The following is a 24901-nucleotide window of genomic DNA, read 5'->3' on the forward strand; positions in this document are numbered from 1 at the left end:
ACATCACTGCTGTCCATCATTACACAACCTGTCAATTAAAGCAGCTGCACGCACACACACACATGCACACACACACTCCAAACAGCTGGATTTCGCTGTCATCTGTACAACAGCATGTTGACAAGCACGACCTCTGGCTTTGTTTACCCTCAAACAAAAGGCAATACACACACACACACACAGGTAGATAACAACAGAGACAAATGGTGGTCAATAGCTTCCTCCCTCTATCTTTATAGAGCTCGTTAACTTCTCTCTCCCTAATGGCTCTCTGCTGAACTTTTTGTTAGCCATACTGCTACACACATTCGCGCGCGCGCGCACACACACACACACACACACACACACTCAACAGTCAGCTCAGGTCACACACTAACAGCGGTCGATGGATTTTCGTGCTTTGAGGAAGTGTGATGGGACGTTTGGCTCAGAGAAAATTTCCGATGCCAGCTTTTCTTTTTCTTTCTTTCTTTCTTTGTTAACCTCATTTAATGTTAAACATAAAGTCTGACATTCACTCATCCTGTTTACTGTCTCACCAAAGTCAGTGACATGTCGCTCCAAAACCATTTTTACCTGATTAACCTTCCACGATGTACGAGGTTTAGTTACCAACACATTACTCAGTGGGGTGCATTTAAGTACTAATAAGTATAAACCAAAATACACGTCAGCACACAAGCCTACTGCACTAAATATCAGAAAATGTGCATTCAAGGTGTTGTTACATTGGAGGATTTGTTGTTTCAGTTTCATGGCTAAAACAAACTGAAATCTTCTCATGCTGAGACACAAGTTATGTCAAAAATTGTTACTGTGTGGCACCATAAGGTTGAGTTGAAACAAACCTTTCATGGCACGCTCCTGGTGCTCAGATGCATCAGCCACTCATATTCATCAATGGTCACATGGGGATATGAGCACTAGACCAAGACTTTAACCCGAATTGATCACCTGTTGCTGTTCACGCAACTGTGTCGATTGTAGCGTGGGCACAGCGCGCGGTCAGGGTTATCACGATAGCTCCCCTCCACACAGGAGGGCTGGTCAAGTTACTCAGGCTGATTAGCCTAGCTTAGCACAAAGACTGGAAGTGAGGGGAACCTGCTAGTCCAAAAATAAGTCCTAAAACTCGTCCCATATTTAAAATTAGCTTCTACCTGCATGCAACACAATTACAGACCTTGCTGCATCTCTTTTCATCTCTGCGTCTCTCTATAGGAGGATAATCTGTCAGACAGACAGCTTCTTCTCTGATAGTCGGCGTCATCAATCTCCAATCTGCCAGTCTTATTGATGAAGCCACAGAGCTGCTGCCAGCTGGCAGCTGCAGGCAGAGACGGACAGACAGAGAGAAAGAGAGACGGATGGAGTGATGAAGAGAGTGATAAATAAAGGAATGTTTCCCTGGAGCGACGAGCCCCGCCCACCCGGTAAAAGACATTAAAAGTCCCATCTGATGCAGGTTTTATGACTTTGATCAGGGTAATGTTCTCCCTGATGTGCTTGTCTTAAATGTTATTTATTTATCTCTCCGACACTGTGGCCATTTTAACATTTGTTCCAGCACCGCTGTGTATTCACTCAACCTGTTAAAGTGGTAATAAACTAGTCATAAACTAGTCATAGTCAGGAGTATCAGTTTAATTGATGCTGAGAAATACGACCTTCACACTGCAGCTATTTTGAACCTTCGATGCAACAAACAAGGCAGACTCCTTGGACTAAATGGGTTCAATCCAGCCATCACATAAAACTGTGTGTGTGAGGCTTTCTACAGTCAACGGGTCCCCGTTGACCAAATGCAGTAGAACATCTTCGTTGCCCTCCTAATGAGAAACAGTGTGAGAAATGTAGGTGGATGCTAATACTTGTGTGCAATCAAAGCAAACACAAATAGATTGTAACTCGCCCACTCACTCACTTACTCAGAGATGTGTCATATTACTGAAAATAAAGACGCAGTGGTACCCGACTCCAGTGTCGGGACTTCCACGCCGACTTGTTTTGGAAGCAGAGATGCCGCTGACCCCAAAACTCGCACGCTGAATAACATTTTCCATATGAGCTTCTTTTCACACGTAACTCATCTGGTTTGGTACATTTAGGCTGGAGTAAAAACTGTCCCTGAAAGTCTGGTGCAGACCAAACAGCTGCACCGAGACCGCATCAAAAGATACGTCTCGGTTCATTTCACATAAAGTTGCGGTGCAGGCACAAAATAGAACAGCCACAGAATGTAATGATGATAAACAAGCATTAAATTCATCTGGTGATCACAGAAGCTGTCTAAGTGATGTTCTTTAAAACTGAAATATAAAAACAGGATTTAAGGTCAGGAGGTGAAAACACAGGAAGTGTTTCTCTGCTGTTTGTCGGCAAGCAGTCAACCTGAAGCAGATTCATTTCACTGGCTGTGTTACCTCCTTTGTACCAGAGGTGAGATTTCCTTTAGCTGAACCTTTAGTCGGATGACATTTGATCGACTCTGAGCCTTGTTCTACTACATCCTCCCGTAGCCATCGTTCGCCTGGTATAATACGGCCGTGCCACAATTTCCAGGCAGAACATTGCCGACTAAGCAGCGCTGTGATAGTGCGACACATCAGAACTAAGCAAAGGTGTCAGAAGTCAGATTGTTATTCACAGCAAAGAGAGGTTTTCTCAGCACTGGATCGTTGCAGGACGGAGGTTTCCTAAGGGCGCGGCGCACTGAGCTCCACGACACTTTGTGCAAACTCTTGATCAGTTGGCTCTGAAGCAGGATCAGGGAGACAAAAAGAATACCATCAGATGTTTGATGCACCAGGCTTTGTTGACTGAGAGCTAGACAAGCATCTTAACCACAGATACAGACTCTAGTAAAGAAAAGACAGAAGGCTCCAGAAAGCACAAGTCCATCAGAGACGCGTTCCGCCCTCTGGTGTGCATTTTGTTTTGAAGGATTCACAATGCAGCACAAAAATGAGCCTCAACACTTCATCACAGATATCCTCACAAGTCACTGGCCTCAGAACTGCTATAAATTTATGGGGCACAAAGCTAAAGCTTTCCCCTCTGACTCGAAACTCATCGGACTGGGATAATATCGGGTTTAAACAGAGCTGGCAAAAGTACAGACATTCTGTACTTCAGAAGAAGCACAAATACTACTGTTAAAAAAATACTTAAGTAAAAGTTGAAGTACTGATTCAACTTCTTTACTCAAGTAAAAGTAAAAAAGTACAGGCTCTTAAAATGTACTCAAATTTTTTTGCAAAGCTAATTGAACCTCGTGTTGTATTAACATAATGATAAAATAATATCAGTAGATGGGACTTTAGTCTAATTTTTGTTTATTCTAATTATACTCAGCTTGAATCTGAAGAAAAAGAAGGAAAATAAAAATATATGTCTATTTTCTGTTGCCTCCATTGTAGAGGGCGATTTTGCCTCTAAACAGGAGAATGTGCAATGTGGGGTTAATGTAAATGCAATGTAAACTGGTTGTAATGGTTCAGTGTGGGGGAAAGAATCATAACTCACAATAACTTCTACTAAGAGCTCCAGCAGATTTTCTTAGTGTGCAGGCTGTGATCAGCTGACCTGCTGCTCTTTGTGGATGTACACAACTGAATTCAACCAGATGTGAGCAGATGTTTCATGAGTCATCCTGGCTGATTTCATCCTCTACACTGACAGTACATTGTTTATGCTGTCTTTACATTAGACACTATTAAAGCTGGTGTCAAGGTGGAATTCGGTCAATGGATTGCTGCTACAACTCTGACATGAAACCACGGCCACTGTGCACCAGTCACACACTGTTCTTTACTTTAAATCCATCACAGTGCAGCAAACTAACCTGTTTATCCTACAATAGCCTGCAGAGGATTTCATGCCGTCTTTAAATAACACAGTCTGCCTCAGTTTGTTTAGCAAAAGGTTTCACAAAAAAACATAATGTCACGTGTAAAAACATGAGGACTTACATGTGAGCGTTAAATGAGCAGTCCTTCCCTTTAAATCTAACCTCTTTTCTTCCTCTTCTGTCTTTCTTATCTTTCTCCACCTCTGACGTTAGCTGAAGTTAGCTCTCTTTCTTTTCTCTCCCCGTGAAATTAGCAGCTGGACCTTTAGCTAGCAACACACTGTGAGACAAACTGCACACAAACAGTTTGTGTGTTGGCTGATGTTTGTTGAGCGTATAGAAAAGCTGCATTTCAAATTACCTGACACAAAAACATCACTTCCTTTTATGCTCCTTGCTCCTCTTCAGTAGCACTAGCTAGATGCAACATGCAGTTCCGGTGTGGATGCAAAAACAAACAAACAAAAAAAACGCGTCCCACTTTAACCCCTGGGTTTGGCATCTCTTTTTATGCGACATCATCTGGTGACTAATAACAAACAGGACTGCCTTTCACAGGTTTCTGTTTATATCAGATCGGTTTGATGTTTGAATGCTCACAGTGACCAAATAATAACCGTGCAAATGCATTAAAGCAAAAGTAACAAGTCTGATTTGAAAATTTAAGTAGTAGAAAATAGAGATGGACCGATCCGATATTACATATCGGTATCGGTCAGATACTGACCTAAATTACTGGATCGGATATCAGAGAGAAATAAAAACTGTAATCCAAACGGTTAAATATGAAAAAAGCACCTCACAAAACTTGCGACACGCCCATAACCTCAGCACGTCGGAGCAGTATGCGTCACCTGATAGAGCGGCTGTGGCCTGCAAGACCTGTGGGCGGTCTGGTTGAGCATTTGGACTCTAGCTACCAACCCGGCATTTCATCTCCGACAAAGTTATCCCCGAGAGAAGTAAAGCAAGTGTGTAAGTCCATCTCTGAATGTTTGTAAAGCATTCCAGCATTAAGCTTAACAACTGATATATGGAGCGAGTGCCTCTTCTCTCTCTCTCCCTCTCCTGCAGCTACTTCAATCATGAAACTGATCAATGATCAGCTGATCGGCTTTTCTGTCCCAAGTCCGTCTCTCTTGTTTGTTTATTGCCCACTTTGCGCCAGAAAGAGGAAACCAGAGGCTGGACAACAGCAGCACGTTTAAGATTGATAAGCTGTTGTTAGAATTTATTTAATATTACTTTCTACTCGAGGATCTTTTTCTACGTAGCTGACAGCTGGTAACTGTGCAGGGGCGGATCTAGCAAACTTTATCCAAGGGGGCCGATAGGGCATTAACTGGGAAAAGGGGGCACAAAGACATACTTTTCTTTCTTATTCTCATTTAAAATGTGTAGCTTTTAATAAATAATTATCAGAATCTTACACCCAAAGTTTTAATCTGATGAAAAATGTATAGAAGTCCATTACTGTATATAATAACTATTAAGTCTAATATACCCTAGGTAAGCTATAGTACTTTTTCCATCTGTGCACTCTGCAATTCTGTTGAAGAAAGATGCTGAATCTATTTAATTATTCTTGAAAAATAATTGAGTCTGTGCATTTTTTTCCCCACACCGCATCAAATTAAAGTTGATTATGTCGATTAAGCATCATGAGGTGGTTCCCTATTTTTTATTTTTTTTTGCTGGGAGTTTGCAACCCTATTACTTAGGTTGCTTACTCTTTAAAATACCAGAATAGGGAGGATGGAGTAGGTTTAAGTTTATTAGATTGATCAGTGTTGCTGAACTATGAAATATTTTGGGTGCAGTATATTTTTTGCATACAGGTATAACAGAATAGCTTTAGTGTTTGTTTGTTTTAACTTGAGTATGAACTTGTACAAAAAGCAGCAAGATATTGAAAAACATTTTTACTGATTAAAAAACACTATATCGGATTCATATCGGTATCGGCAGATATCCAAATTTATGATATCGGTATCGGATATAAAAAAGTGGTATCGTGCCATCTCTAGTAGAAACTACAGATATATGTTCAAAAATGTAGGGGGTAAAAGTAAAAATGCATGGCTGCATGGAGGAAATTTAAACAAACCTGAGGGAAAGCTGGCTGAATTCTCTACAATGTTTCCACAAGTCAACAAACAATGCTTTTGTGTACTCTGTAAAGACCTCCTGTGTACCAAGCAGTATGGCAGATGCATCACAAAACAACCGTCCAGTAAGAGCAAGTGACTGCTACCTGCCACCGTCCCGCTGACCTGTTCAACACACTCTCACACTGAAGAAACTGTGATAAACCAAACACTGCCAACATTTGTGTAACCAGGAGGAGCTGTGTGCAGTCAGTAAAGTCGGCATCCACCGAGTCTAAAGGCTCCGGTTTGAGCAAGTGTTCAGTTTCCTGAAAACACCGATCTCACGTCAAATTAATTCAGGCGAACACGAGAAGAATTTAGCATCGTCCTCCATCAAGGCCGAACTCTGAATTTATCCTTACACTGACATTCATCATGCCACCCTGAACATTTGTATCCTTTACACTCACTTTCAAAAGATTTATTCTCATCTATGTAGCTGGAGCTTAGAGCAAAGGTGAGAATGAACGCACAGCAATCAATCCCTGTGTCAGCACTCCTGACGTCAAAGCAGTCACACCTACTTTGCCTAAAAAACAGCACCCACACCCTGAACTTTAAACCCTGCTAGCAACCAAGGGATTATAAAATGTTATAAAATAATAAAAATAATTTCCTGTACAGTCAGTATGAAGGAGGAAAAGGCCAAAACCATTTTCGTACCAAGCTGAAAACATGCTTTTAATTCTGTTTAGTTGGCCAGTTTAACACAGGGCTCTGCGGGGAGTGACTCACTTTTGGATCCAACCTCAAGAGGCCATTAGAAGAACTGTAGCTGTTGGATCCCTGTTGGCTTCAATTTCCAGCAAACCAAGCATCTACAGCAGAGCCGTCTCAAGCCTGAGCTTTTGGCTCACAGGGATTACTTGTAAATACTCTGACCTAATTCTTGGAATTTTTGGCCATGTTTAATATAAGCACCCACCATCAAAACAATATTTATATGTCAGAAAGTAAAGAAACCCATTTGTGTGTCCACTTTAAAAGAAAAAGTTGGTGTTAAGTTAGAAAGCAGGGAGTTATCTAGTTCTAGTTCTCTGCAAACTGCTCTTCGTCTCTGCTGCAGGCTACACGCTCTAGGCTACGTTTGTTGCTTGTAGCACAACGCACTCAAGTCTCTCGCCCAGCTGATGGCAGCTAAGAAGAATATAGGAAATTAAAAGTGGTCAATGTTGGTTAAACCGATAAAACACCCAGAAATGTTAAGAAAGCACAATCGTGCTGTTTAAACGAAACTATGAAACTGTTGTAACTGAGCACATTGAAAGAGGGAGCAAAAGTATCTTTCTTTCTCTCTCTCTCTCTCTCTCTCTCTGTGTCTATTCGTCTCCTTCTCGCTCTGGATTTCTTGGATGGAGTCAGATAACAGACGAGCAGAATTTCAAACAGGACACACACACACAGACAACCTGATGTCTCTCTTGCTCTCTCTCTGTCACTGAGCTGTGAATGACACCTTCATCCCCATCACTTTAACATTCAAACATCTCTCTTTGCACACCATGAATTAAATTTTTACACCCACAAATACACAAATGCTGCGAACAGTATCCAGATGTGTAAATGAAGTGCAGCTGTTTTATTATTGCTGTTTTCTCTTTGCTCTCCTCCACTTAACCTCCTCTTTTCTCATAAATGATCTCCTCCTTCTTTCCTTTCTTTTTTCCTTCCACCTTCTGCGTGGCTCCATTTCCCATTTTCTCCTCTTCCTCCGTCTCTTCCTTGTGTCCTTTTATGGCCACACGTTTGTTTCTCCGCAGGTAAAGCTGTCCGGGTCAAAGGTCACTGTGTGCAAACACACAGATATTGACACACGGTGGGAGCCGCACAGCGTGTGCTGAGTGTGTATATGTGGGTGAGTACTTTTCCTGGAAACCAATCCCTGCAAGCCGAAACCCTGTCTCTCCTTCTCTCAGAGGACGAGCGAGGACGAGCGAGTGATCACCTTTCTCTCTCTCTCTCTCACTCTCTTCTCGTCTGTCCTCCTCTCAGCTCAGATTAAACGGCAGTGGGTCAGGGTTGGTTAACAAACAGCTACCGGTCAAATGTTAACAGAGCGGAGTGCTGAGAAGGAGGGGGAGGAGGTGGAGAGTTACAGCTCGTCTTACAGGAGGTGCAGGGGGAGATACTTCCTCCTCAGCTCCTCTTACCTCAAACCTTAAACACCAAAGACAGAGAGAGGAAGAGGGGGGGAAAGTGAGAGAGAGAGAAAGAGACAGTATGACAGAGAGAGAGAGGAAGAGAGATGTACATTTCCACAGTATGTATTAGTGTCTTATAGCGGGGAATTAGGAAAAAGTGGGATATGAAATGTGACCCAGGAAGTTTGATCAGTAACCTTCCTGGCTGAAAAAAAATAAGAAAACAAGGTGGAAGTGGAAAATCAGCAGTTCCTCCAATGGCCACTTGAGGCTGGCTACAATTTTGAGTCAGTCTCAAAACAAAGCCTGTGTCTCCTCTTCATAAAACTCTATATGTATTATTAAATGGTTGGCCTCTTTTGTGCTGGTGTCTTATGGAAAATTTTAAATGAATAATGACTGAATGATCAAAAAGATCTAAGAAGTCTGGGCTTGAGTTTTGATGTGTGATGTTCCAGTATCTTACAGCCATGCACTGGCACAGTTTATTGTTGCAGTTTGTTAGCCAAACTTGTTAGCATCAGCTGATAAGTAGCCTGCTGAATATGTTCACTTCAAGCCCCAGAAATACCAGTTGGATATATTTCTCTGCACTGGTCAGTGATCTTACTCTAGTCTGGAGTATATGTGAGTAATTTTTCACATGTTTTTGGCAAGACAATCCCTGTTCTTTAATCAGGTCAGTGGGAAATGTAGCATTTGTGGGCAAACAGAAGAAATGGAAAATTTTCCTTTGCAGTCTTGAAACCAACCAACATTTTGGCCCATTTAAGAACCAATATGATCATGGACGTTAAAGCCATCCAGTAAGCTAAGCCCCATAAGCTCATTAGTGGGATGTTATAATATGAATTCTCTTTGAGCCCCGCTTTCTTACATTTGGCCAAATCTGCCGTGTTAAAAATGTTTTAAACTAGTTATTAGCAGTTCCTGATTGTAGGAATGTGCAGAGAACGTTCACTCTAACACTGCACTGCTGAAGAAAAGCACATCTGGATTGTCTTTTCACTGTGATTTCTGAGTAGATTTGCTGATGTATATTTCACACCATATCCTATAATTTCCTGTAATTTAAAAGCGTAAGACCCCAACCAAAACGATTAGTTAAATTACCATGAGCCACAGGGAATATTTTACCCTCATATCCATCTGTAATTTTATATCATCCAATTTTCTGCTTCTGACTACACAGAATTCAACACCTCTACATAGTTTGTTGAAGTAACAGGTGATGATTTTCAAAGACATTTTTCATTAAGCTTGAACAGGTTAGGAGTCTCTAACACCTAAAGGCAATATGAGAATCGAAGACGAGTACCTGCTGTGTCTGCACTGACTTTGCTGGCTGGCACTGGCTGCCCAGCTTCCCCAGATTAACTGAGTGTTTTTCCACCGGGTCAAATGAGCTCGGCAGCCAAACTGCATCCACCAAAGAGCTGCCAGAGAAATACCAAAAGCACCACTGCGAGCACTTAGGATGTTATCATTAGTATCCAAAACAGCCATTCAACACCAAAAAAACATGGGGCAGTGATAGTTCAGTAGGTAGAGCGTTCGGCCCAGGAATGGAAGGCTGGAAATTCAAATCCACCGAACGGTGGTATCCTCAAGGGTACCTCGGGGTAGCCGTTCGGGTCCCTACACACTGCTCACCGGGCACTGGATTGGTGGCTGCCCGTTGCTCACTGAGTGAATGGGTTAAATGCAAAGGACTAATTGGTGACTGTAGCCACAGAGGTCAGTCGCTGCTCATATCAAATGCTCTGACACAGAAACGGTTTGTTTAGGAGATACTTCCTGTGGGAAATATTAAATAAATCAAAGTGTCACAAAGAATCCAAAATGCTGTTGCAGATTAGTTCAAATCACCACCCCCGAGGCTGACACAAGTATCCCTCTGGGATCAATTCTGGGCGCACTTCTACTCATGTTCTAACCACAGGTCACCATCATGACTATCATTTTAAAACAGTTTTTGGTATCAGCTGTTTCACTGCTAACCAAGCATCGTTCCGATACCAGGCTGATTTTGATGGCCTGCAGACATCTCTGCTAAATGTTAATCCTGTTTCCTGATTGTCCCACATGACAAAACAGCATTTATGGCTGTGGGGAAAACACTTTCTCTCCAAAAACAGACTGGGCTTGATTTCTCTATGAAACTCTTATTCTTTCGACATGGTTTTGAGGGATGTTTAGTTTTCATTTGCTGTTTGGTCGGCTTTTAGGCACCAAAAATACAAGATGGGGTTTTGGAAAAATGATGCACACATCCCAGTAAATAAAGCCTATATATGCAGATATATAACCGACAGTACAACATTAATAAGTAGAAAGATTTAGAAATATCTAAAATTGATCACTTTTCCAAACCAGACAATATCCACCTGCCTGTTACAATAATACTGTCACTGCTCTTACACCACTGATACCTCCTGCCTTATCGGCTTTGGTTTCATTTCTGCAGACGTTTATTGGATTCTCCTCTGTGAGCTAGATGAAAAGGTTGGATGGTCATCGCCAGCATGAGAGTTCCTGAATAGATAAATCCTAACACTAGATTCTTTGAGAGAGCCGAGCGCTCCGAGCAGTCGAATATGATGGTGATGTCACTGGGTTTTTTGCTGCAGTTAAGTTCCTGCAATTCAATTCCCTCTATCTCTCCCTCCCCCCTCTCTCTCCCCCTCTCTGAGGCCAAGCAGCATATCCTTCCTCTAATACAATAATGTCACAGCTTTTTTGAGAGGTAAAATTCAATTACAGCAGTGCTCCATCTGCACACGCACATATACCCACAGCATTGTCAAGTCATAACAGCCTGGAGGAGACACACTTTTTGGGCATGTGACTGCATTTAACACAGAGCGAGCCCGCTGCCTCCTGATTTGCTGACTTGCAGTTTGTCGTTCTGTCAGGCTAACGTTTCAGCTGTCAGAAGTGAAACTGCTAAAATAGCATTTTCAGGGGTTTTTTTTTGTTGTTGTTGTCTCTGCCCCTCGGGGACAGATCTAGTTTCCTTAAATTCAGTTTGTCCATATATCTGTGTGCCCATCTTCAGGTCTCTGTGTCTTCAAAGAACATCATCCTGTCACACCCTTTGACCTTTGTGTACAAATATTGTATGAAAAACTGAGGAGGAAGAAAGGAAGGAAGCAAACAATTGAAAAGAAAGGGCAGACAAAGTGGAAACAGAGGACCAAAAACAAAGGAAGGTGGAAAGAAGGACAAATGAAAGAAGAGAGGACAGATAGGAGGCACAAAACAAGTGCAAGAACGAGCGGGAATGAACCAGAAAAGACAAAAACACAATTCTTTGTTTCTGGGTCCCTCCAGCCCACCCCCGCTGTTTGTGAGAATGTAGGATGCTTACACCTCGCTCTCTCCATCTCTGCTCCTCTCCTCCCTCTCCATCGCTGTGCATCGCTCCATCGTCAGCAGATTCTCCCAGCGTGCTGAGGAAGTCGTCTGAACGAGCACTTCATCCAGCAGCTTTTAATGAAGCGGCTTCAATCTCTCAGTTAACGGCAGGTGAAGAGGAGTAAAGACACGGGAGAGAGCGATGGAGGGAGAGACGGCGGCACCTCTAGTTTATAGTTTGACTGACTTCCTCCCACAACAGATTTCTTTGAACTGTTCTTTTTCCAAGGTGGAATAATTGTACAGCACAGCATACATCTTTAATCACTTAGAAAAATAAATAGGATGTACAAGTGTGGAAGGGTATAAATAAATCTAAATAAATGCACCCCCATTAATAGTTGTTACATAAAGTTAGCCATCACCAAGCGTCTGGCGGAATCCCAGCTGGATTTCTGACTTGGCAGAATTGTTAGATTGATTGTTAAATTGTCATTTAAACTCGTTGGTTTCCTGGCACAGACTTGGTTTTTGTATTTCAAGTATTTGGCCTTTAAGAAGGCCATTCCAGACGTTTAATGTTAGCGTGCTTCATCCATCCTGTTTGATGTGTGTCTGGGATTATTGTCCTGGGGGCGTAAAACTGACTTCACTGTGGACGGGGAAGTTGGTGTTTCACTAGTTTCCACCATTCCTCAAGCGTGGCAGGCTGGAGGAATGGTGGTGACTGAACATCCTGACTAATTTCCTCTCATCTGAAGGTTGTTTGTTTACTACAAGTAGATGAAGCTTGGATGAAATGATTAGTGGGAGTCATCGCAAGATAACAAGCTACCGAAAATGGTAGCAGTTAGCATAGTAAGCATAAATATGCTTATATGATACATGATAACATGTAGCTCTGTCAAAATTCCTACTTTAGCTCATCATTAAATTAGTGTTTGAGCCCAAAAAACTCATCAAGAAAGGATTTTTAAGGCCGCAGACCCAGTTTGTTCTCTCGTAAACGTCTAGACAATCCAGTTTATTTTTGAAACTGGAGGAGATGCCGGTGTTTTCTGAACATCGGGTAATCAGGTTTAACTCCAGTACATTTCGAGAGTTTTTTTTTTTTTTAGTAGAGAGAGTGACGACCACAGAATGTGATGAAGCATCAAACTGGTTTTCCTCAGCCTGAAATCTGAACCAGGATCAGTTTGTTTTGTTTTGAAGCTCAACTTCACTTCTGCACAGGAAGCTTAGAGGATATGAACACACTGCAGGAAAGCTAATGTGTCACCCAGTATGTCTGGAGGGGTTCAAATTACGCACACACACACACACACACGCACGCGTGCACGCACGCCCAATTGCACAATCATCTCCGGAGACTAGATTAATCAAAACTGTAAACTGTCTTTTTCATTCTTCAGTGATTCTTGGATCATCTCCGGTTTCATTGAAGCTTCGTCAGGACTAACAAGTGTTAACAAAAACACACACGCACACACACACGGTTTCGACACCCGTAGCTGTTATTCAGACGCTTCAGTGACAATCACTTCAGTGACAATCACACACATTTAAACTTTTTGAATGGCAGTGAGTCACTCCAAAGCAATGTGGTTTTAATGTGAAAACAAACGCACTAACACACAGAGTGTTCACTATTCATCACCCGTCTAACCACATTCTTCCTTCTACTCCTTTCATGGGAGCTCCAGGTCGGGGGTGCCAGAGCACAAGACATCAGGATTCCTCTGAGCTGAAACGGCGCTGTTCCTCGCTTTTAAAGATTCCTGCTGGTGTCAGCAGAAGCAGAGGCTGCTACAGATGAATAACTAAAGACCGAGGTGTGTGACTTTGCATGGTCGCACATGTGTGTCGGGCTCATCACACAAAACACACCACCATGCCCCCAGGCTCAGTCTCTAACTGAAATCTAGTCAGAATTACAGAATATGATTGGAATCAACAAGAGAACACCAGCATGACAAACAAAAAATTCCAGCTAAACATGAAACACATACTGGTGCTGAGGGTGCTTCTTCAACAGATCTGATCCATGAGATTATTCACTCTTCATTTATTTTGACCCATTTCACTTATCAAACATATATTACACAAAGCTACCCTTGTGTTTGAATGGAGGCGTGTTGAAGGACTGGAGAGATTTACAGCCATTATTTGTGAAATGCTACATTCCTGTCATTTCCAGTCTGCACGTTAGCAGGGCTTGTGAAATTGCTTTTGTGAGACAGGCTCCTGCTTCGTGCTGCTGCAGCATCAGTCATTCACACTCCTTTATGCACTCATATGGCATCACTCAGTACCCTGCTAGCAGAGCCTGTTCAGTACAAGGAATCACACACACACACTTAAAATAAAAATTGCTGACTCTACACAGACATAGTTTTTATAATTGGGCAAATGGGTGGAGTGCTTCATTATCAGCTTGGTTAACAAGCTGCATCTATAAATTGCACAGGTTCATCACACAGACTCAGACACGGCTTATTTATCCGTAAATTTAAAAAAAAACTAATCATACAAAAAACTGCATCTTTGACTTTTTGGATGATCTGCTAGTACAATTAACCTCGCAGCACCCATAATTGCAGTAACATACACCAGAGGTCCACTTAGCTCAGGTGAACCCTCAGCAGACATCGAGCAGGCATCCACCTGTCAGTCAAAGAGGCCAACCCCTAAATGTAACCTCAGTTTTTAAAAAGACAAAAATTCAACAACCATAGATTTTATATAGAATTAAGGCTAAATGAGCTTTAACACACAAGCTTTTGAAAGTGGGAGTCTAGTGGCCATCAGAGGAACTACAGTTTTTGGCATTTCTGTGTTGGCTTCATTTTTCAGCCCTAAAGTTTTTAAAAGAATGAATGACCCCTGCACTCTTTAGTCCTCGTACCTGATCTTCCACATTCAACCACAGCATAAAGTTGAGAATAATCAGACTTCTTCAAAGGCCCACAGAGAAAACAGCACCTGCTCAAACCCACACCTCTCTGTCTCCTGCTGTTTGTCAGGATGTCATTCTTTCTCCCACAGATGCTTTAAAACTCAATTCAAATGCTTTTCAGAAGAATTCAAATGTCTTGAATGCAGAGCAGGTGAGGTTCAGTTCGTGTGTTTGTGGAGAAAGTGCTGCCCGAGGCTTTTTTTCTATTCTGGAAAAAAAAAAAAGCTGACTGCGCACCTTGTTTCCATAACAACAGACAATCATTCAAGCTCACCTGTTGCTCTTCTCTCTGTGCTCTTTTGTGTGTTTTAAAAGGTACAAAAACAACTGCATATTTCTGAAGGGGAAAAAAAGTTGTTTAAACTCTTGAACTGTGATTTTACTTTTTTACTAAGCAGCAAAAACATTTTCTTCATAACATATATAAAGGCCACCTACACTACCTGCATACATTTCTGCACCATGTGAAACATCGCAGACTCCATGTTTTATGTCTGTTTTTTTCTGTTGGCTGGGAACGCAGCATATGTCTTCTGCATGACTTTACAAGCAGTTCCACAAATTCAGGCATATTTGGTCACGGTGTGTGAAGAATGAGCGAGTGCTGTTAGCAGGAAGCCCAACATAATCATAGCCGGTGAATTGTTTGCAGTTATGATAGTCAGTCAGACTGAGCTCTTCCTTGTGGAGCTCAGTCTGACTGACTGGGTGATGCTGACTAATCCATACGAGCTGATTTTCAGTCTGGTAAAATGATAAACTGATTACAGTTCTGCATTTTTTAATGGTGGTCCTTATGAAGTTTTCACAGGTGGAACTGCACCAGCTCCGCTCCAGTTCTACCAAAGCCAATGAGTCTGCCTTTATACACATACAGAGCTCCCGCAGTGAAAGCCACTTTCAGCAGATGGACTTTCTTTTTTAATTAAAGCGTATTTCAAGTTCAAGCTTTTGATTTTTTTAAGGTCACTAAAGGTGACTATCTGTTACTGCTACTTTGTGTTTATCACTTAGAGTTGCCAGTAATGATGGCAGATGAATGTAACAGTATAAAAAAAGCACATTAATTTATGAGCAACAATAAAATAGAAGTGTGATTAGCATAGAAATGGTGAGCAGTGAATGTAATGTGATATTGGAGGTGGTTAACTGCTGGAATATTACCGAGGCACGGCAGAGTGTAAGCACTACTAATATGAACACTCAGACAGACGGGGATAAAAATGACATAGGAAACCCCGGCGCCAACTGAGGAGCAGCAGGAGGGCGATCTCGGGTTGTTTGAGCTCGAGTGAAGGCTTTCAAGCCGTAACCATGGGAACATTTCTCATCACAGCTCTCTGACAGGACGTAAAGGCAACACAGAGACAAAACAAACAGATCTTCAGTCAGACCAGCTGAACCGGTTTGGTGAAACCACACAGGACTTCAGTGTGTCGGATACAAACAATCCTGCGCGTGTGTGTTTAAGTGTATGTGTGCGCTCTTCAGATGTGTCCTTCTTTTATTGCTACAATCAGACAATCAGTGTTTCACTTTTTAAAATATTCATCCCTTCCCACTAAAGCCGGCGTTACATTAAAATTCCCTTTGCAGTGCTAATGGCCATCAGCCTGCAAGATGAGGGGTGGGATGAGCGAGGGGCGAGTGAGGTGGAAGGCAAGACAGCGAGAGAGACACAGAGAGAGAGACGGAGAGAGAGAGAGGGAGGGAGAGCAAAACAGGACAAGACAACCAGGGATTAAATACATTTGTTTTCTCTGGTACCAAATTAGTATTGACGGCAGCTACCTTCCCTACTGCACACACACACTCACACACACAGCCAGCCATGGTGAAAACCCAGCCATGTTGAAAATTAATTACTCAAGTGTGCTGTGATACTGCACACTTGACACACAGACACACACTGCACATATATATATAACAGATATATACAGCACACAAGTGAAAGTGGCAGGGCAGGTTCTGCCCAGCTGCTCTGCTATACAGCAAGAGTTAAAGGGATGTATATATAAACATACTGTAGTGTGTGTGTGTGTGTATGTGCACGCAAGTGTAACAGTTTGTCTCTGTATAGCTGTTTGGCTGAGGAAGGAAAAGGCAGCAGCAGAGAAAGAAGACAAAGTGGCTCCATGTAGGCCACACAACAACACACCCGGGATTCATCCATCCAAACATACAGCGGAGTAAAATAGAACCCATTCAGCCCTTCTATTTTGTAATCTACCAAGCAAACAACAAAATAACAACCACAATACCCTAGGATGCTATGATTCAAGCAAATACATTTTCACATTTGTCACGACTTTGAGATTGCAGGGCCCTGTCTTGACTGCCATTTGCACTTGATATCAAGATACTTCAAGCTTCAGCTGGATATTTAAGTAACAGCTGCTCACATTGTGCATTGTTCATCAGGTTTATATACCAGTCTGATGGACTTGGGAGGTCGTGTTTTTAATCCGTGTTTTTCCCACAGAACTCGATTCCATTTGGTCACAAGCACTGGTCACAATATATTTCTAAAAACAGGCGCTTCTCTGCAAATCTAAGTAGGCCCCTCTTGTCACAGAGAATGGTGCAGTAATCAGTACTGAGTCTTTCATCTACAGTGCAGTATGAATGCAAACTGCACTGTAGCAGTGTCTTGATTCTTGCTCAGTCATCCAGGTAATCCCAGAAAGTTGGTTCTGTTTATCTGAACGTTGCGTTTTCAGTGGGAGAAATATGTCATCACTCATTTTGACGAAACATTTCTCCCACAGAAAATGCAACATTCAGATGAACAGAATCAACTTTCTGGGAGTTGTATGTGAAACACAGTGTAATGACATTTATTACCTAGCCATCCATCCTATTTCTTCCACTTATCCAAATATATATATTTATCCCTATTTGTGAGAACTTGCTCCAGATCCAGCTGTGAGGACTCAATGCACCGGCTCCATGGCACACATCCTCCAATCATACTCCAAGCTGAACCCCACTGTATCATGTACACAGTTCCTTTCCGTGGCCGTATCCGGATATGCTCTTTTTTGCAAGAAGAGAGTTATTATCTGCTGATACTTGGCTCAGTCATGAAACAGCACTAAGACACGGATAACACGTGAACTTGAAGATCTTCTTTAAGGACACTGAGATCACAGTGAGAGTCGAATACCATTGCAATACATTCCGGCCTTCGTTCTTATCTAGATGCAGATCACATGTCGCCCTCAGGTGTGAATTTCAAGTGACAACCCAGTCAGATAAAAGGAAGGAGAGATGGTACTTTTTGTAACTGCTACCACAAAATGACGTTAGGGTGAAGAGTTTCTTATCATGGCTATGATTTTAAACTTGTGAAGTTATGAAATGTTTAAGAGAAACATCATAGGCTGTTTGCCTGGAACAGCAAATAAACAGCAGCTTCCTGGTAAAGCTTGAAGCTTTTTCTGACCAATCCTTTCACTGCATTCCTTCCAACATCGACTTTAAACTATACCGTCTTTCAGTTTTAGTTAGAATGTATACAGCATTTAATATATTTAATGACTGATTAATAAGACAAGATAACTATGGTTAGGGATGTTCCACACAAGATTATTTGATTGACTTTGTTGGATTATATTTATAAGCAACCAAACATGGGAATTACAGAGTTCTGGAACCTGTTGGACAACTCTGAGAAACTCGTTGATGTTTTTTCAGCTCATAAAACAACTTAAAAGAAGCCGTTCAAGTAGTCTGGCCAAGGCAGCGGAACAAAGGATCCAAGTCTTTCAAGGAGTGCATACCTTTTTCTCTGATCCTGGAAACAATAATAGTTTCACCGTTAATCTTGATCCGGTGTATTGTAGGGAACCGGTTTTCTGTGGTAAAGCTTCTTCCTTTGAAAACATCTGCAGGAACATCTTGCTTGATTTGTTTGTTGTGTGACCTGATATTTTAAGCAGTTAGACACCTGTATGTTAGATAATAATAATACCAATACTAACACTACTACTGACAGTACTACTAAAGCTCTTGTGTTCAGTACAAACAGTAGGTAAAACATTTAAAAACAAATATAATAAACAGTAAAAACAAAGGCATTAAGCACAGACGCACGTCCACACGTTTCACACATGACTGGGCTTTAAAGGGGTGCCACTCACTACAGGATAGCTATTGCACTCCTTTATTTAAAGCTGTTGAAAGTTCTGATGGCCCAGGGGGAAAATGTTTTCAAGGCTATTTGTCTGGTTCTTTATGCACCTGCACTGCCTGAGGGCAGGAGGTGAACAAGTGCTGTCCAGAGTGGGAAGGGTCTTTGATTATTTTCTTTGCTCTGCTGAGACACTGAGAGTCTTCTAGGGAGGGCGATCGGCAGCAAACGGTTCTCTGGGCGGTGTTGATAACCTTGCGCAAAGGTTTCCTGTCTGCCACTGAGCAACATACCACACTGTGATTCAGTACATCAGTGGCATCAATGATGGCATGGTAGGAGGCTGTCGTCTGTGAAGGAGGATCCCAGAAATTTCTCCTGTAGTCAGTGGTTTCACTGGTTTTGAGTGCCAGGTTATTATCAGAGCTCCACCCAGACAGTGTTGGCATCTTTATGGTGACTTGTCACCTCCAACCACAGCAGTGTCATCAACACACATCCCTGAGCAGAGCCACTGCTAAGTGTGAGGGTGGAGGAACAGTGGGCGCCACCTTGACTATTTGTGGGTGGTTAGTAACAAAGTCTTTCATCCAAGCGTAGATGGGGGGATGGGTGGTCTAGCTCAGACAACTTTTCAAACTAGGATATTTATGTTAAAAGCAGAACTGTAATCATCAAAGCGCATTCTGACCCTGGTATTCCAAACGGCTCAGTGGAGATGGTGTCCTCTGTCGGTCTGTTGTCTCTATAAGCAAACGGATACGGGTCAAAGGTAGCAGGGAGAGAGTCTTTGATGTACTCAGATACAAACTTCTGTTAGTGCTGTTGTTATGTAGCCATTTAGTCTGTTGATAGGTCTCTTTAAGGCAGAGATTATAGCTGACTTGAGATAAGGTGACATGATAACTTGAGTCAGAGAGAAGATTAGAAATCTTGGCTAAAAACCCTGAGAGTTGGTCAGCACAAGCTTTTACCTTCCCAAGTACACCAGCAGCTTGTCTTGCATTCCCCATCTTAAGTAGGCACATCACTTCATGTGAGCGTGAGGAGGCTAGATGTTAATGAGGGTTGCATAACTGTGTGGGTCCTCTTTGTCTCAAAATGAGCAAGCACTGACAGTCACATATGTGTTGCCTTTTGCACTTGGCGATGCACTAGAGACCCAGGCCCTATTGTCTGACTTGAAGGCAAAATTGTGGATTCTCAGGAGTGTCTATACTTCTCTAGCCAGCCAGGGCTTTTGGTTGGAATAATCCTGGATGCATTTATCAACCGTGACACTGTCAGTGCAGAACTTAATGTAGGACAGTGCTGATTCTGTGTATTGCTGAAGATCCAGGTGTTCAAATACATTTTATTGTGAGTGCAAAGCAGTCCTGCAGCAGAGAGAGTGTACCCTCAGGCCAAGTTTTAATAATACCTGGGTTGTTTTTTTCCTGAGGGGGGTGTATGGCGGGATGAGGAACAGTGAGAGATGGTCTGACAGGCTGAGGATGTGCTCTGCCTGCTTTGAGTTGGAATAGACATGTTCCGGTGAGCTTTCCTCAATGGTGAAACATTGCATTTGCAGTACAAATTTGGGAAGTTCAGTCTTTAAGCAAGCTTGATTAAAATGTGTACTCCCACTGGGTGAGTCTGGTACTGTCTGCTCACAGTGTAGTGCAGATGGGAGAGAGCTGTGCTAACGTTATCCGTGGGGGGGATACATACAGCAGGGCTGGTCACTGCCGTGAACCCTCGACGGTGAGAGAAGGGTCTACATGACAGATAGTGGGTGTGATTGATATTACTGTTATAGTGGACCAGTCAAGATGTACAAAAACTAGAATCTGTGGTCCTTTCTTCGCAGTGGGAAAATGCTTGGTAGAGTGGCTTTGTGTGGTTGTTTCCTGCATCTTCCCAGCAACAACCTGGTGATCTCGCTATGTCCAGGGTATGAAGGTTTGAAGCCGCATGTAACGCTGATGCAACCGATTAAACTGACATTCTGCAACTTAGAGTGGGTGTAGATGTGTTTTATCCCACGCATTCCACCACACACACACAATAATAATAATAATAGTACATTTTATTTGAAGGCGCCTTTCAAAAACCCAAGGTCACCTTACAAAAGAACAAAATTAATAAAAGAAGCAATAGTCATAAGATATATACCAAAACCAGACAATCGGTGAATCATGCATGTCGCCATCATCATCCACTCCTACAAAATCATCTGAACCGATCTAGATTCACTCACTCAACATCTGCTATAACTGTTAATACAACACCTGCTGCTCTGACTGGCAGCTGTGATATGGCCTGTTGTGGCAGGATTGAGGTGTTTTTGTCATGTTTCACCAAACCTCAACATTTTCAGAAATTTTGGACTTTTCAGAAGTTGACAGAATACGTCATCATGTGAACTGTCCTCCTGTTTCTGTGATGGGCTCAGTTGACTCCTGGAAGTTGTTTTTAGAGCAGAAAAAGGGAGTTTGTGAGATTTAGTTGAGCTTTGCGAGGGTAAAAAAGCAGTAAGAAGAGACGGAGGTCTTATAGCATTATAGACAAATCTACCCAGGTTCTTTCTACGGATCAGCTAACTTTCATCTGATCTCTTCTGACAGAGAGACATCCAAGACTCACAGGAAGGTTGGCAAAAGCTGATTCACATATCAAACTGAACCAGGCACCAGCAAATTACATTGTTTAGGATAAAGTTTAAGTCAAATTAGAAAGCATGTTGTAATACTGCTAGGTAACGCTGATCATCAGGAGGCAATGAGTCTTCATAGTGATGCTATTAAATGCCCAGAACCAAAAAAATACACAGTTCGGTGCTTGCTGAATAACTTCCAGATAACCAAAAACTAACAATTTAAATCTTTCACTGCCTGATTGGCCAGGTTTGTTTACCAGGTGAGGTCAGGTAAGTTTTTCTCTGCTCTTTTTATAGTTATGAGGTATGATTAAAAGGTTATCTGAATAAAAACCTTGCCATAATTCAAATTTATCTGATTCCCGATAACCTTCTAAGGCATCAACATCCTGCTCTGACCAGCCATGCTCCACAATTTCACCACAGATCCCAAAATTATGCAAAGTCCAAACTGTTTTGACCTGAATGTCTAGATATCAAAGTTTCAATCAAATGAGGTTCATCAATGGTAATATAAAAGCTTAGCTAAGGAAGCTAAAAAGGTTAACAAGCAATAAACAGATGGAGTCATGTTCAATGTTAAGTGCTGTTAATCATTTAGGCTCCATCTGTTTGTGTTGTAAGGGATCATTTTTGGTTCACTACAAAACTAACCTACATAAGCAGCCTGTTATTAACAACAGTATGATCAGATTCAGACTTGTTAAAGCACTAAACTACTAACTAGCAATCTGCTGCACGCTTGAACTGTCACATGGTACATGCCAAACCTCTCCACCCTGCAGATAACTGATTTCTGCACTGTGTTTATATTCATATCATTATATCATATCATCTATTTACACTGTAAATGTAATGTGAAGTTGGCTTGTTCTGGAAAGAATGACTGCATTAAGCCACAGTGTTCAGTTTGGTTTCAGGTTTTTACTTTTAAAGATTTACCTGTTTTTTTAAGAAACATTTATGGGAAACTGCATTTATATTGTAGTGTTTGGAAACCTCTTTGAAACTATATTGAAAGAAGACATTAACATGCAGCATGAACCCAAGGATCTCTGATTTTGAAAAATGTAAAGATGAAAAAAAGAAAACGTAAGGACAAACAAAAGATCTGACATTAAAAGAGAAAATAAACAAATATATGGTAAGTTGACCTCTAGGAGCCCCCCTCCCCCCGTACTTGTTTCTGTCATCGTTCAGTGCTCACTGAGATATGTTCTGTGACCTTTGACCTCCCCGCCTCTGCCTGCTGCTGCTGACTGATCGTGGACGTGAAGGTGACTCTGCTGATATTAAACCTCCACACCTGAGCGGACTGAAATCTCTCCATCTCAAGCGGCGAGCCCTCGTTTTTCATCTGTACAGATAGACGGGAGGAGGAAGCGTTCAGACAGAAGCCAACACTTCCTGCTCGATGGTGGGGCGGAGGTAGAGGTGCGTATGGAGGCTGGGCGGGTTGGAGGTGGATCATGTTCAGACACAATGTCTGACGGCGAGCGGCTGATTTTATCGACTGCTTGACACACCGCGGGGATCGAACGGCAGCTAAATATAGATGCGGCAGGACGGAACAGGGCAAGCTGTACGTGCACACGCCGTGTTTGGGAGCATGAGGCATTATCTCGGGCTCTCAGAAACATTCACATTAATGCTGCCGGTCATTGTTAGCATTAGAGATTCGAATGCTGCCGCTGTTATCAGCTCTCTGCTTTTGTACTCAGCTCTTCACGTTAGAATATTAATGTTGTGTCAAGGTCATGCAGTACAGATGGTGAACAAACACATAATGGGAGCTTGATTATTGCTGCATGAGCTGTTAAAAGACACTAGCCTAAAAAAAAAAATACCATTAGCATTTGATTATGACCCCAAACTTTAGTTTCCTCAAGAGATGTTCTTGAGATTTGATGTTTAAATACTTTCTGTATGGCAAAATAAACTGAAAACCCAACTTTTATGTTTCATTTCCAACAGCTAACCATCAGTGCAGCCAAACCAACTCTACAGAAAGTATTTCAAAAGTTATCTGTCTAATGGTTCAGCTGGACCTGGGATGTTAGCAGTCCTCAGACTGAGCGTGTCACTGCGAGACTTTAAATTTTCAAATTCAAATTTTATTTGTCACACACACACAACCATACACAGTATGACATGGGGGTGAAATGCTTGTAGCTGTACAATGCCCGACCATTAAATGACAGAAGAAAAGTTTTACAGTTTACTACAAAATTTACAAATTAACTTAGGAATTTACAGTAAAGAATGTGCAAATAGCAGAAGAGATTATAAAGATTATAAAGATTATGAATTATAGAATTATAGGAAAGGTTTATCTACAAAACAAGTCACAGAAGCACTCGAAAACCAACACCCTGACATTAGCTGGACTGTGCACTGACTGAGGACGTGAATACAGATGACGAATTAGACAGAAAGCTTGCTTATACAAACAAATGAGGTCAGTGCATGACTTCACTGACTTACATGTACAGTTTGGCCAGCCCCACAGTGACAATGTTTGTTATCCAAACATACAACGGATACAGGAGACACTTTTAGAACACCTGTTCAACAAGAAGAGCTCAGCTGGCTGGTAACTGCTCTGAACAGTTAGCAACTTACACACAAACTTATCGTGGCTAAACATTAGAAACAAACCGGTGGACAAGCGGACCTTCAACAATCTAACCTACACTTTATTGCCACAATTGCATTTGTAAGAATAAAGTGTAACAAAACATCAAGATAATCACTGGTTATCAGGCCTATAATTTCATATTTGTGCTTCTTTACTGCTGCTGTGTTCATGCTGCATCAGCTGACAGGGAAGAACTTAAAAAAAAAAGTCAGACATCATTAGTGGAAACATCATATCCAAACAGACGCAGAATTACAAGCAGAACACTGACAGTTCCTTCTACAGTTACTTGCTTCTTCTTATTATGCTCTGTACGATATGACTTGATCTCTACACGTGACCTCTGACCTCCTTAGTAGGATTCTTTGAATGTTCTCTAACCCTTCGTCTTGCTTTTTAGCAACAGAAAAAAATCAGACACAGCATTCAGCTGGTACTGCAATCCAGGGGTTAATGTGGTTCACAACAGTGAATTTCCAAGCAGGCAGAGGATGCTTCTTCTAATTAAAGGAAAAACCTTAATCTCTTCCAGCGGTACCTCTTAAGGCGCCGTGTTTGCCCGTATTCTGTCTCACGCTCAGGAAAAGAAAGAAGAGGAAGTTAAGCAGCCACCCTCCCAAACCTCTCTCCACCTCCCTTTCTTCTGTTCTTGCTCTGGATTCACACATCATCATGTCTACAGTCCACAGAATAAATGTTAATACTCCACACATTCTCCTTTTATCTCATTCATATTTAGTAGTGGGATTGTTGCAAAGAGCACACCCACAATATGTTGTTCTGTTTTTCACTGTTTATAGACAATTCAAAGCATCTTCCCATATTTCATTGTGCTTGTTCTGGATATTTTTCATCATTGTTGTTATTTCTGGGGTTACTTCAAGTCAGTGGCACTCACAAAGCCACATCAGCTCCTCTGAGCACTGATATTTCAGTTTGAGCTTCTGAATAAAATGACATTTCAGCTTCTTTCAGAGCCTCCATTTTTGCGGCAGCTTTGATTTTTGTCAGTAATTCTTTTCAAATTGGCTCTTCAACT

The 24901-nt window shown here is 41.9% G+C and overlaps 1 protein-coding gene across 1 annotated transcript in view; it reads right to left on the minus strand.

The window, feature by feature from the left end:
• The window catches only part of LOC146677036 (protocadherin-9-like), a 164140-nt gene extending 159871 nt beyond the window's left edge, over positions 1-4269 (minus strand). Inside the window, exon 1 of the mRNA XM_085417839.1 lies at positions 4212-4269. Coding sequence (XP_085273965.1) covers positions 4212-4226 — 15 coding nt within the window. The 5' untranslated portion in view covers positions 4227-4269. The remainder of the gene's footprint in view (positions 1-4211) is intronic.
• Between the last annotated feature and the right edge of the window lie 20632 nt (positions 4270-24901).

This window comes from Rhamphochromis longiceps, linkage group LG2 (genome assembly GCF_057381845.1).
Source record: "Rhamphochromis longiceps isolate RC_006_pf linkage group LG2, R_longiceps_female_GT1.1, whole genome shotgun sequence".
Classification (NCBI taxonomy): domain Eukaryota; kingdom Metazoa; phylum Chordata; class Actinopteri; order Cichliformes; family Cichlidae; genus Rhamphochromis; species Rhamphochromis longiceps.